The 14071-nt window shown below is 40.7% G+C and overlaps 1 protein-coding gene across 5 annotated transcripts in view; it reads right to left on the bottom strand.

Moving 5' to 3' along the window:
• Positions 1-14071, bottom strand: part of OCLN (occludin) — a 62065-nt gene that overhangs the window by 33110 nt on the left and 14884 nt on the right. For all 5 annotated transcript variants that reach the window (XR_008525030.2, XR_008525031.2, XM_009240777.4 and 2 more), the window contains 2 exon segments: positions 11561-12239; positions 7381-7542 (listed from right to left, as the gene is read on the bottom strand). Coding sequence is in view for 3 of the 5 variants with exons in the window: in XM_009240777.4 (XP_009239052.2) it covers positions 7381-7542; positions 11561-12239 (841 nt within the window). In the remaining 2 variants the exon portion in view is untranslated.

The following is a 14071-nucleotide window of genomic DNA, read 5'->3' as shown; positions in this document are numbered from 1 at the left end:
AAGGTTTTTCCTAAGAATCTATTGGCATGGAAATGCTCAATTAGGGTTCTAATCCTGGTTTTGTCACCCTTATGTGACCCCAGGCATGTGGATGAAAATGCTTTCTGTTAATATAAAACCAAATTTAACTTCAACATCAATTTTGTCTATTCTCTAAAAATATTATCATATACTGTTAGAAAATGGCTTAATAGCCCCCTTTTACACAATTATGCTGGCCAAAATGTGTTCCAAAAAGGAAGAATAATCAAAAGACTCAAATTTCACCAAACATTGTAAAATTTCAGAAAACACAATTTCAGTATTATTCAAGTTGACCATTTGGGAACAAAATTAAGTTAGTGTTTATCTCATACTATAATAAAAAACAAGCATCTCAATCTGAATAAAGTTATGACATTTGGTTAATAGTAAATATCAATATTGGTCCATTAGTGGTGACAAATGTACCATACTAATGTAGGATGTTAACAATAGGGACAACTAGCTGCAATGTGGGTAGTGGCTCACACCTGTAATCCCAGCACTTTGGGAGGCCAAGGCAGGAAAACTGCATGAGTTCAGGAGTTCGAGACTAACCTGGGCAACACAGCGAACTCTGTCTCTACTTTAAAAAAAAAAAAAAAAGTCAGCCAGGCATAGTGGCACGTGTCTGTAGTCCCAGCTACTTGGGAGGCTGAGGTGGGAGGACTGCTTGAGCCCAGCAGTCAAGGCTGTAGTGAGCTATGATTGCGCCACTGCACTCCAGCCTGGGCAACAGAGCGAGACCTTGTCTCAAGAAAAAAATAAATAAAAGGGAAAACTGAGTGCCATGGTATACAGAAATCCATCGTACTATAATTGCAACTTTTCTGTAAATCTATTAATAAAACTATTCTAAAATGAAACATTTATCTTAAAAAACAAGGGGGGTGGTCCAGTGTATATCCTGGATGTTAAAAAAAAAACAAAAACACAAAAACTGGATTGAGTGCACGACACTTCTAAGTTTGCTAAAAATCACTGTAAATTTTTAATGGGTGATTACAATTTATGGTATATAAATTGTACCTCAATAAAGCTGTTTAAAAAAACATGTTTCTGGTGGTCTAAAGCTTCTGGTGATCTTAAAGGTCTAGGTTGGGCAAAAATAAAAACAAGAAACATAAGAGAGGAACATTACACCAATCAAGGATGTTAAAATGTACCAAGGACTGACATATGTTTAACTCAACCCTCTGCACACATTTAGTACACATGGGGTAAAAAAAATAAAACTTTACAATGCCAAAGAAACTATAGGAGGGTATTATTTAAACCTTGAAGGGGGTGTAAAACTCTCTAGCAACAAAGATATGTAGAAGCCATAAAGAAACAGACAGGAAATGTAAGTACATAAAAAAATAAGAAGTCTGGGCATGGTGGCAAATGCCTGCAATCCCAACACTTTGGGAGGCCAAGGCACAAGGATCACTTGAGGCCAAGAGTTCAGAACGAGTCTGGGTAACATAGTGAGACCCTCTTTCTTAAAACAAACAAAAAAACACTGTAGACAAAGGTGAAAGACTACAATAACGTGGGAGAAATTATCATCAATAAGACAAAATATTAATATCCATAATATAAAAAACTCTAGTCAGGAAAGAACGAACAATCACGGAAAACTAAGCCATGCTATGAAGATAACAAGTGATGAAGAATAGGAAATAAGCATATGCTTAATCACCAAATTTTGAAAATGAAACTTTATTTTTACTTACTGGATTAACAAAAATTAATGACAGATAATAACCAGAGCAGAAAAAAATGTTGGGAACTGAGCAATTTCATATACCATCAGGGTTAGTAGAACCTGCAGAGCTTTTAAAAACAATGCAACTTGGTAATCCCTCGTAAAGTGCTTTTTTTCAAGAGATAGGGTCTTGCTCTATTGCCTAAGCTGGAGTACAGTGACACAACCATAGCTCACTGCAGCCTCAAACTCTTGAGCTCAAGAGATCCTCCTGTCTCATCCTCCTGAGTAGCTGGGACTAGAGTCGAGCCACCGTGCCCAGCTAACCTAGTGAAATTTTAAGTGTGCACACTCAATGACTAGTTCTAGAAATTTATCTTACACAAACACTAGCAAGAGTGCATAAAGACATGTGAGAGAATGTTCACTGCAGCGTTATCTGTAATAATAAACAACTGAACACAATTAAAATGTCCATAAATAGGAGAATGAATCATCGTATACTCATACTATGAAATACCACCCAGCTGCCAAGAGCAATTAGGTCTGTGTGCTGACAGACTTGGAAAGATGTTCACAAAACAAAGTTTTTAAAAAAGCAAACTGCATACAATGTGTACAATATGATCCTATTTTTGGTTTTAAAATAACACCAAATTTTAGTGTTATTTTAGGCAGGGTGGCTCATGCCTGTAATCCCAGCACTTTGGGAGGCCGACGCGGGTGGATCGCCTGAGGTCAGGAGTTCAACCAACGTTGTGAAACCCCGTCTCTACTAAAAGTACAAAAATTAGCTAGACGTGGTGGCGTGCGCCTGTAATTCCAGCTACCCAGGAGGCTGAGGCAGGAGAATCACTAGAATCCAGGAGGTGGAGATTGTAGTGAGCTGAGATTGCGCCACTGCACTCCAGCCTGGGTGACAGAGCGAGACTCCATCTCAAAACAAAAAAACAAAAAACCCACCAAATTATTAAAAGTAACAACATTACATTATTTACCATGTGCAAGGTATTATACTAAGTATTTTACAAATATTAACCAGTTTGAGGCTGCAGTGAGCTATGACTGTACCACTGCACTCCAACACGGGTGACAGAGCTACACCCTGTCTCTAAATAAATAATAACAAAAGTAAAAAAAAAATTTAAGGGAGTACGAGCATACTTCCAATTTAGAATAAGAAGTAGGAAAGGAAAAAGATGATTAAAGAAAGTACCCCAGGCCGGGCATGGTGGCTCATGCCTGTAATCCCAGCACTTTGGGAGCCGGAGAATCACACAGTCAGAAGTTCGAGGCCAGCCTGGCCAAGATGGTGAAACACCGTCTCTACTAAAAATACAAAAATTAGCCGGGCACGGTGGCAGGCACCTGTAATCCCAGCTACTTGGGAGGCTGAGGCAGGAGAATCGCTTGAACCCAGGAGACAGAGGTTGCAGTGAGCCGAGATAGTGCCACTGCGCTCTAGCCTGGGTGACAGAGCAAGATTCCATCTCAAAAAAAAAAAAGTACCCCAAAGTGGTAACTGAAGTTGACATAATTTTCTTTATATAGGCCAGGCATGGTGACTCACGCCTATAATCCTAGCACTTCGGGAGGCCAAGGCAGGCGGATCACCTGAGGTCAGAAGTTTGAGACCAGCCTGGCCAACATGACGAAACCCCATCTCTACTAAACATACAAAAAGTAGCTGCACATGGTGGCAGGCACCTGTAATCCCAGATACTCGGGAGGCTGAGGCAGGAAAATCACTTGAATCTGGGAGTGGGAGGCTGCAATGAGCTGAGATCGTGCCATTGCACTCCAGCCTGGCAACAGAGCGAGACTGTCTCAAAAACAAAAAACAAACAAAAATTACTTTACACAGTTGGCCCTTGAACAACCAGGTTTGAACTGCATGGGTCCACATATATGTGGATTTTTTTCAACTAAACATAAATGGAAAACAGTATTGGCGGGATGCAAAACCCAGGTATCCAGAGGGCCAATTTTTCATACACATGGGTTCCACCAACTACAGGACTTGAATATGCATAGATTTGGGTATACATGGGGGTCCTGGAACCAACCACCTGAGTATACCAAGGAATGACTGCACTTCACTGTATTTTCCAAAGCATCCATACTTAATCAAATAAAGTATTTAATTTAAAAAATCAGATCTGAAATTTGAGGGCAGAACAAAACAAAGACCTGCAAAGTTTAATTAAACAAATCTTAAAACATTTAAAATACAAACTGGTATCCATCTGAGTGACTATAAAAGACCAGGTTAAAAACCAAGCAGTGTGCAAACATGAGCTGTTTATTTTACAAGCAACAAGATATCCAGAAAAAGGAAGGGGGAAAAAAAATGCCCTAAGAAGGGCAGAGAAACCACTGTGTTGAGCCAACAGGGACAGGGAATTATAAAACTCTTAAGTTTTCTCACAGATTATACAAAAGGGATAAAACCTGTTTTAAATACTGAAGGCACAGCTTTTGACTACCCTCTGCTCTGAGAGGCAGGAGGCATGTTATAATCCTGAAGATGCTAAAAATCCAAGAAGGAAATCAGTAAGATTTAGTAACATAATAAAATTCTAGACCGACCCCAATCCGTAGGGAGGGATTAAACTAATATTGAGTAGCTAATTGTTACTGTAGTTAATTTTTTGTTTTGCTTTTTTGAGACAGGGTCTCACTCTGTCACCCAGGCTGGAGTGCAGTGGCGAGATCATGCCTCAGGCTCCAGCAATCCTTCCACCTCAGCTTCCCAAGTAGCTGGGACTACAGGCAACTGTGCCCACATCCAGCTAATTTTTTAAATTTTTTGTAGAGATAGGGTCTTGCCATGTTGCCCCAGATGGTCTTAAACTCCTGGACTCAAGCGATCGTCCTCGGCCTCGCAAGTACAGGGATTACAGACATGAGTTTTTCTTTTTCCCCCCAATCAGCCATTATTAGCTACATGGGGAGTAACTTGTCTCAGCTCTTTGCAATCAATAAAACCCAAATTTTAATTCTCCTTTAGTGCAAGTAGTTAATTCTAGATTCTCGTCCATTATTTTAAGTAGGGATTGTTTTGATATTAATTTCTCATGACCAAAAGGAAGAAAACTCCCTAATCTACTCCACTGTGAACAGTTTAGATGCAGGATGACACAATTCCACAGCGATCGCCACATTACCAGGGTGAAACTAATTCAGGCAGAAATGAGAGTAACAGGCTACATCTGCCTGTTGCCATCAATTAAGGAAAGAATGAGAACGTGGTATTGAATTCCGCAACATGAACTTGGGCAGGTGACGGGAGAATAGAAAGAAAGGCAAAATACCTGTGGTTAAACCACCTCCAAATAATTTATTTTAAATAGGCTTTCTGAGGCATTTCAGTTCAGAAAACTGTAGGGGAGAGGAAAAGAAATGAGGAATTTGCCTCTGGTTAAGTACCACATAAAACATTAGTTTGTGCAAAATCATACATCTGCTATTCAACAGATAATTCTTTTACGTACAATGAAAATACTTGTTACTAGAGAGAAACAATGAAGTCCACGTGCAACAACCCACAGGCTATCAAATTTCCAGAGGTTCAAGGAGGAATTTTATTAAAATAATACCTTTTTAAAAGCTAAGTAGTTCTTTCACCTTAATCATCATCACCTCCATAAGTTACAATAGCTATCTTTTGCCAAATTATCAAAAGCAACTAGAACTGATTAAACCTTCATGACAGCAAAATCAGATGAGGCCAAAGTTCACTGGGACTCTAATATTACTGGCACTGGTCTCCCTTGAGTCGGGTTTGTTGTTTTTAAGCCTCTTGAAACCTTAAGTAAACAAATCTAACTGCCAATGAAAACTAACACACCCAGAAACTCTCAGCGAAACATTTACTTCATAGCTCATAATATATACCTGTCCTGTTCCAGCTACAAGTGGCCTTGCCTGGAGGTAAAGGTCGAAAGAAAACACTTCCTAACACCTTCACACTTTAAAGTGAGGGAAAAAAAAACAGGACTTCAAGTCAAGGGCAGGGACATAAGAACTATCATCTCAGTGGTGAATACATACCACAGCCTTCCTGGCTTTCTTAAGATTGCTTCATTTTTGCTCCTTAATTAACCAGAAAAAAATTTCATCTGTCTTCCTAGATTTCCTTAAAAATCAGACTTACAGAATGTTAGAGCTAAGCCTTCAAGGTATTAATGTCTTGCCTATAATCCCAGCACTTTGGGAGGCCAAGGCAGGCAGATCACTTGAGGTCAGGAGTTCCGAGACCAGCCTGGCCAACGTGGTGAAACCCCATCTCTTCTAAAAATACAAAAAAATTAGTCAGTCATGGTGGTATGCACCTATAGTCCTAGCTACTCGGGAGGCCGAGGCAGGAGAATCGCTTGAACCCAGGAGGCAGAGGTTGCAGTGAGCCAATATTGCACCACTGTACTCTAGCCTAAGCGACAGAGCCAGACTCTGTCTCAAAAAAAAAAAAAAGATATTAATGTCTTTACCCCAGACCTGACCAGCAGCAGCCAGCATCCATCTATAGCCAGCCCACTCCCCACATCACTACCCACCCCACTCCCAGTGGCCAAAATAAACCTCCAGGAACCAGTGGCCATACCTTCATGACAATAAATCAATCTGCTCAAAGAACCCTGTGATGTCAGTTTCTGAGGTAGCTTCTAACAGGACCCTAACAGGATTTCTTAGAAAAAGTTTCACTCCAAACATCTTTTCATTTTTATTTTTTTCCGAGACAGGGTCTCACTCTGCCATCCAGGCAAGAGTGCCAGTAGCAGAATCACAGCTCACTGCAGCTTCAACCTCCTATGCTCCAGTGATTCTCCCACCTCAGCCTCCTGAGTAGCTAGGACTACAGGCATACACCATCATGCCCAGCTAATTTTTTTTTATTTTTTGTAGAGACAGGGTCCCATTATGTTGCCCAGGTTGTTCTCAAACTCCTGGACTCAAGTGATCCTCCCACCTTGGTCTCCCTAAGTGCTGGGATTCCAAGTGTGAGCCACCACACCTGGCCTCTAAACATCTCTAAAGACAGTTTATTAACACCCATTTGGGAGGCATTTTTAAAGAGAGGAACTTTCCAGACTTTCAGCAAATCACATCATACAGGAAGCTTGGTAAGATTAACAGTATACATTTTTAAAAGGAAATTTTTCTAATCTGTCTTTGCCTCACTGAAGTATTTCATAATGTTAACTCAGAACTAGTCACTGTGGTTTGTCATGCTGTTATCTATGTCAAAAGTTTAAAAGGACTGCCACCTGCTATTCCAAAAACACCCTTGCCAATCTTGACCCAAGAAAGCACCCTTGGCAATGGTTTCTGTTTATCTCCAAAATGATAAGCAGAAAAATAAAAGGGAGTAGAGAGAAGAAGTAGTTTTTGTTTTGCAAAGGCCAAGTTCTTTCTGCATGATTTTTTTAGAAGCCATTTCTTTTCAAAACCTAGATCCACTCCTTGAAAATGGAAATCTGATTTTCAGCTTTTAGTAAAACAATTTCCACTTAGCCTACCCTCTTAAAATTCTGAGTAAAAACCAATGCAACAATTTTTGCAACACATACAAACATTAATTATAAGAATAAAGCTTAACAAAGCACTAAAAATTCAGACACAAATTTGGGGCTTTAATAAAATATTTAAAGTTATTTTTTAACACTTACCCACTCCTCGACATTGGGGGGCTGCTCATCATAAATGTGTTCCTTGTCCCACAAAATATTGGACTTGTCATACCTGTCCATCTTTCTTCGAGTTTTCACAGCAAAGAAAATTATTAAAGCAAAAGCCACAATAATCATGAACCCCAGTACAATGGCAATGGCCTAAAAAGGAGTGAAAAATATTGGCATAATTAGATTTTAATTGCTTAATCACAATTCACCCTCTACATATTATTAAAACTCTTACCTACCTAAGGCCCTACTAAATCCATGTGGTTTAACTGATAGAAAACTGAAGCAAATAGTTACATTTCAGACATGTCATAAAACCTAACCCACACTAACTGGGCTAAGGCCAGCAAATGTACACACACGTACATACTACTTGATTCAATCCTCAGAAAACATCCAATGTTAGAAACTATCAATCATCACCCTCATTTCAGAGCTGTAAAAAACTAGTTCCAAAGCTTGTGCACCTACGGGCCAAGCTTTGTGCACCTACGAGAATGGCCAATAAAGTAACTCAATCATTGGTATACTTCTAAAGGGCCTGAAAAATGCTATTCTCAAAAGTATTACAGCTTTGAAATAGCCAATCATGCTTGTAATCTTGTTCAAAACACATGCTTGGCAAGCCTTTTTACACTGAATGTAAATTTCAGTCCACAGATCTCTATCTTACCAAAAATGATGAAGACATGGACCTAATCAAGCTATAAATAGCAAATTGACTAATGATTGATTTGGTCTGGCAAGTTTCTCTGTTTTAGGAGTCTTGCATACTTACTAGAAAGGGCCCTATAACAAAGAAACTTCCTACTCTTAACAGTTCTCCCAGTGGTGATAGGATATTAAATGGTATATTGGCCTGGGAGGCACTTGAAGTTGAGGGAAGTACCAGGCCTCTGCCCTGGATGTCTGCTAATGGGAACAAGAGGCTCTCCTTCCAGCTGTCTTGACAGTGACATCATTTTTCAAAGAGTAAGTAGTAAGAGAACTAAAAGGGATAGGGGTGTGGTAGGATAGGAGTACCAACCCTCAGTCCCTATCTACCATGGACATGTCTAAACGGCAACAACGAGCATTGTGAAAACCTACATCTGCAGGGAAAACCTTCAGTCTTCTAAATAATGGTAGACAGATACTAGAGGTCTAACTCCGAAGGAGTGACTCATTCAGGAATGGGAATTCCTGAGTTAGTGTAAGAAAAAAGGAAAAACAAGGGAAAAAATATTAGTAACTCAGAAACGTTTCAGATATTAATATAATCAGGATGACTCATGGTTACTAAGGTAGGTTTCTCAACCCCAACCTGCACATTTGGATCACTTGCTTAGCTTTTAAACATACTAACTTACACTCTGAAAACTATAAAACACTATTAAAAGAAGTTTAACAAGACCTACATAAATCGAAAGAATCTTACGTTCATGAATCAGAAGACTTGTAATTGTAAAGATGACAATACATCCAAAATTGACCTACAGATTCAATATAACGCTTCAAAATCCTAGCTGGCATTTTTTTCCAAAATGGACATGCTGATCTTAAAATCCATACGGAAATGCAAGGAATCCAGAATCTAGCCAAAACAGTCTTGAAGAACAAAGTTGGAGAACTCCCACTCCACAATTTCAAAACTTACTACAAAGCTACAGTAATCAAGACAGTACGGTACTGGCATAAGGACATATGATTAATGGAACTGAATTGAGAGCCCAGAAATAAATGTCCACATTTATGATCAATTCATTTTTGACAAAGACATGAAGAAAACTTAGTGGAGGAATAGTCCTTTCAACAAGTAACACTAAGACAACTGCAAATAAACATGTGAAAGCTTTCAGAACCCTTGCTTCCATCACGCCCAAAATTAACATAACATGAATCACAGACCTATCTGTAAGAGCTAAAATTATGAAACTATAGAAAAGTTAAAAAATAGAAAACATAGGAGTAAATCCTTGTGACCCTGAATTAGGCAAAGCATTAGATATGACACCAAAAATACAAGCAACAGAAGAAAAATTAAATAAACTGGACATCATCAAAACTAAAAACTTTTTTTTTCTTGAGACAGAGTTTTGCTCTTGTTGTCTAGGCTGGAGTGCAGTGGCACAATTTCAGCTAACTGCAACCTCCACCTCCTGGGTTCAAGTGATTCTCCTGCCTCAGCCGCCTGAATAGCTGGGATTACAGGCACACGCCACCATGTCCAGCTAATTTTTCTATTTTTAGTAGAGACAGGGTTTCACCATGTTGGCCAGGCTGGTCTCGAACTCCTGACCTCAGGTGGTCCACCCACCTTGGCCTTCCAAAGTGCTGGGATTACAGGCATAAGCTACCATGCCCGGCCCAAAACTAAAAGCTTTTATGCAAAGGACACCATCAAGAAAGTGAAAAGATGACTGTAATCCCAGCGGTTTGGAAGGCCAAAGCAGGATCGCTTGAGCCCAGGAGTTCCAGCCCAGACTGGGCAACAAAGTGAGACCCTGTCTCTACAAAAAAATTTTCAAAAAATTATCCGGGTGTGGTGGCATGCCCCTGTGGTCCTAGCTACTCAGGACACTGAGGCAGGAGGGTCACTTGAGCCCAGGAGGTCAAGGCTGCAGTGAGCTGTGACTGCACCGCTGCACCCCAGCCTGGGTGACAGAGTGAGACTCTGTCTCAAAAACAAAACAACAACAAAAATAGCCCCCTTAAAAAATAGGCAAGTCTAGGCCGGACACAGTGGCTCACGCCTGTAATCCCAGCACTTTGGAGGCCGAGGCAGGTGGATCACGAGGTCAGAAGATCAAGACCATCCTGGCTAACATGGTGAAACCTCATCTCTACTAAAAATAAAAATTTAAAAAAAAAATTAGCCGGGCATGGTGGCAGGCCCCTGTAGTCCCAGCTGCTTAGGAGGCTGAGGCAGGAGAATGGTGTGAACCCGGGAGGTGGAGTGAGCAAAGATCACGCCACTGCACTCCAGCCTGGGCGACAGAGCAAGACTCTATCTCAAAAAGAAAAAAAAAAAAAAGGACAAATCTAAATAGCCATTTCTCCCATCAGCATGGCTAAAATCAAACAGACAATAACAAGTGTTGGTGAGGATGTGGAGAAATCGGAATTTTCACACATTTCTGGTGTGAATGTAAAATGATGCAAACTCTTTGGAAAAACTCTGGTAGCTCCTCAAAAGATTAAAGAGTCACCATATGACCCAGCAATTCCACCCCTAGGTATAACCCAACTCAAGAAATCATTAAAACATAGGTTCACACAAAAACATATACAAGAATGTCTATAGCATGATTCTTTTTTTTTTGAGATGGAGTCTTGCTCTGTCGCTCAGGCTGGAGTGCAGTGGCGCAATCTTGGCTCACTGCAAGCTCCACCTCCCGGGTTCACGCCATTTCTCCTGCCTGAGCCTCCCGAGTAGCTGGGAGTACAGGTGCCTGCTACCATGCCCGGCTAATTTTTTGTATTTTTAGTAGAGATGGGGTTTCACCTTATTAGCAAGGATGGTCTCGATCTCCTGACCTCATGATCCGCCCACCGTGGCCTCCCAAAGTGCTGGGATTACAAGCGTGAGCCACCGTGCCCAGCCTAGCATGATTCTTAACAGCCAATGTAGACACAGCCCAAATGTCTATCAACTGATAAATAAAATGTGATTTATCCACACACTGGAATATTAGCAATAAAAAGTAATGAGGGAATGGCACAAGCTATGACATGGGTAAACCTTAAAAACATTATGCTACGTAAAAGAAGCCCATCACAAAGACCACATTGTGTGATTCCATTTATACGAAATACCTAGAGAACAGACAAATTTATAGACGTAGGATTAGTGGTTGTCTAGGGCTAAGAACGGTTAGGGAAATGAGGAGTAACTACTAACGGGTACAAGTTTCTTTTTAGGATAGTGAAAATGTTCTAAAATTGATTGTGGTGACGGTGGCACAATTCTGTGAATATATTAAAAACCACTGAACTGTTATTTAGGTAACCAAATTACACGGTATGTTGATTATATCTTAATGACACTCAGCCCCTCTCCCAGATTTAATTAGAAGTGGAGCCTTGTCATCAATATTTTTTAAGAGTTTCCAGAGTGATTCTATTACATATCCCAAGTTGAAAGCCTCTGCTAAGGAGATGGAGAAAAAACCCAAAACACCACTCCTACCTCCTGGGGATCCACAACACAGTAGTGATACAAATACTGATCCACGTAGAGTCCAGTAGCTGCAGGTGTGTAAAATTGGTTGCAGAGGGCATATATTTGTGAACCATATAGAGATCCAGAAGACTGAGCAGTTGGGTTGACTCCCATTATATAGACAATTGTGGCAATAAACACCATGATGCCCAGGATAGCACTCACTATTATCACACTTAAGTAGTATCTTCTTGTTCTGGACATTTCAGATCTTATAACACTGGTAACAAAGATCACCAATGCAGCAATAAAACAAAAGGCAGCCATGGCCAACATGAAGCCCTTTGCTGCTCTTGGGTCTGTATAGCCTCCGTAGCCATAGCCATAACCATAGCTATAGCCATAGCCACTTCCGTAGCTACCAAAGCCACTTCCTCCATAAGGGTAGCCTATACTACCTCCTAAAAGGGAAGTTCCATAGCCTCTGTCCCAGGCAAGCGTGGAGGCCACACAGGCAAAGATGGCAATGCACATCACAATAATGAGCATAGACAGAATCCGAATCACTCCTGGAGGAGAGGTCCATTTGTAGAAGTGAAGAATTTCATCTTCTGGGTAAAAAGAGTATGCTGGCTGAGAGAGCATTGGTCGAACATGCATCTCTCCACCATATATGTCATTGCTTGGTGCATAATGATTCGGTTTGCTGAAATGAACATGAAAATAATTTCAAGTTAGCACTTTTTGGTAGTAAGCATAAAGAACACAACTTATTTGGAATAATTTAAACCATTGGGTAAATGAAACTAAAGCTTATCTGTGCATAGGAATCACCTGGAGGACTTGTTAAAACATAAGATTATTGGCCTCTGGCCACAAACCCATTCTGCTCAGACATCTGGGTTATCTCTGTTTAGTGGTATTGTAAACGGTTTAACTATAAACATCCTTGAATGTGTATTCTGGTACAGAAAAGTACTTATTTTTCTAGGGTATATACCCAGGAGAATTTCTGGATCACATATTTTTATATCTTCAACTTCACTAGACAGTATCAAACTGTTTTCCAAAGTGATTGTACCAATTACCTACAGTGGAATGGGTAACTGTAATATATCCATACAATGGAATACTCCATAGCTATACTGTCCAGTGTGGCAGCCACTAGCCACTTGGGTCTATCATATACTTGAAATGTATCTAGTCCGGCTGGGCACGGTGGCTCATGTCTGTAATCTCAGCACTTTGGGAGACCGAGGCGGGTGGATCACTTGAGGTCAGGGGTTTGAGACCAGCCTGGCCAACATGGTGAAACCCCGTCTCTACTAAAAATACAAAAATTAGCCAGACGTGGTGGCACATGCCTGTAGTCCCAGCTACTCAGGAGGCTGAGGCATGAGAATTGCTTGAACCCGGGAGGTGGAGGTTGCAGTGAGCCGAGATTGCGCCATTGCACTCTACCCTGGGTGACAGAGCAAGACTCCGTCTCAAAAAAAAAAAAGAAATGTGGCTAGTCCAAACTGAGATACGCTGTTAAAATGCACAGTGGAGAGTCTGCGGTGGGCGGATCACTTGAGGCCAGGAGTTTGAGACCAGCCTGGCAAACATGGTAAAACCCTATCTCTACTAAAAATACAAAAATTAGCCAGGCATGGTGACACATGCCTGTAATCCCACTTACTTGGGAGGCTGAGGCACGAAAATCAAGAATCACTTGAACCCAGGAGGCAGAGGTTGCAGTGAGCTGCGATCACGCCCACTGCACTCCAGCCTGGGTGACAGGGCAAAAAAATTTAAAAATGCACAGTGGATTTCAAAGACATAATATAAAGAAAGAATGTAAAGCATCTCTTGAATCATTCATTTTTTACATCAATCACATGATGAAATAATGTTTTAGATATACAAGGTTAAGTGAAATATATCAAAATTAATTTCTTCTTTTGGCCAGGCACAGTGGCTCACGCCTGTAATCCCAGCACTCTGGGAGGCCGAGGCGGGTGGATCACCTGAGGTCAGGAGTTGAAGACTGGCCTGGCTAACCTGGTGAAACCCCATCTCTACAAAAAATACAAAATTAGCTGGACATGGTGGCGGACGCCTGTAATCCCAGCTACTTGGGAGGCTGAGGCAGGAGAATCACTTGAACCCGGGAGGTGGAGGTTGCAGTGAGCCAAGACCGTGCCATTGCACTCCAGCCTGGGCAAAAAGAGCGAAACTCTGTCTTAAAAAAAAAAAAAATTTATCCTTTTATTTTTAATGAAAGTATAAAATTACATACATGGCTCATGTTATATTTCTACAGTGCTATGAAGCCAAAACTGATGAACTATGAATACATGCAGTTACAGGTAATGCTGAAAAAAATGAAAAAATACATATAGCATTATTATATTTATATAAAGTTTTAAAACAGGTAAAATTGGCCAGGCGTGGTGGTTCACACCTATAATCCCAGCACTTTAGGAGGTGGGCAGGTCACCTGAGATCAGGAATTTGAGACCAGCCTGGCCAACATGGCGAAACCCCATCCCTACT

Source organism: Pongo abelii, chromosome 4 (assembly GCF_028885655.2).
Source record: "Pongo abelii isolate AG06213 chromosome 4, NHGRI_mPonAbe1-v2.0_pri, whole genome shotgun sequence".
In the NCBI taxonomy this organism is placed as follows: domain Eukaryota; kingdom Metazoa; phylum Chordata; class Mammalia; order Primates; family Hominidae; genus Pongo; species Pongo abelii.
Note: the sequence above shows the minus strand (reverse complement) of the source record. Positions and strands in the feature narration are given on the sequence as shown.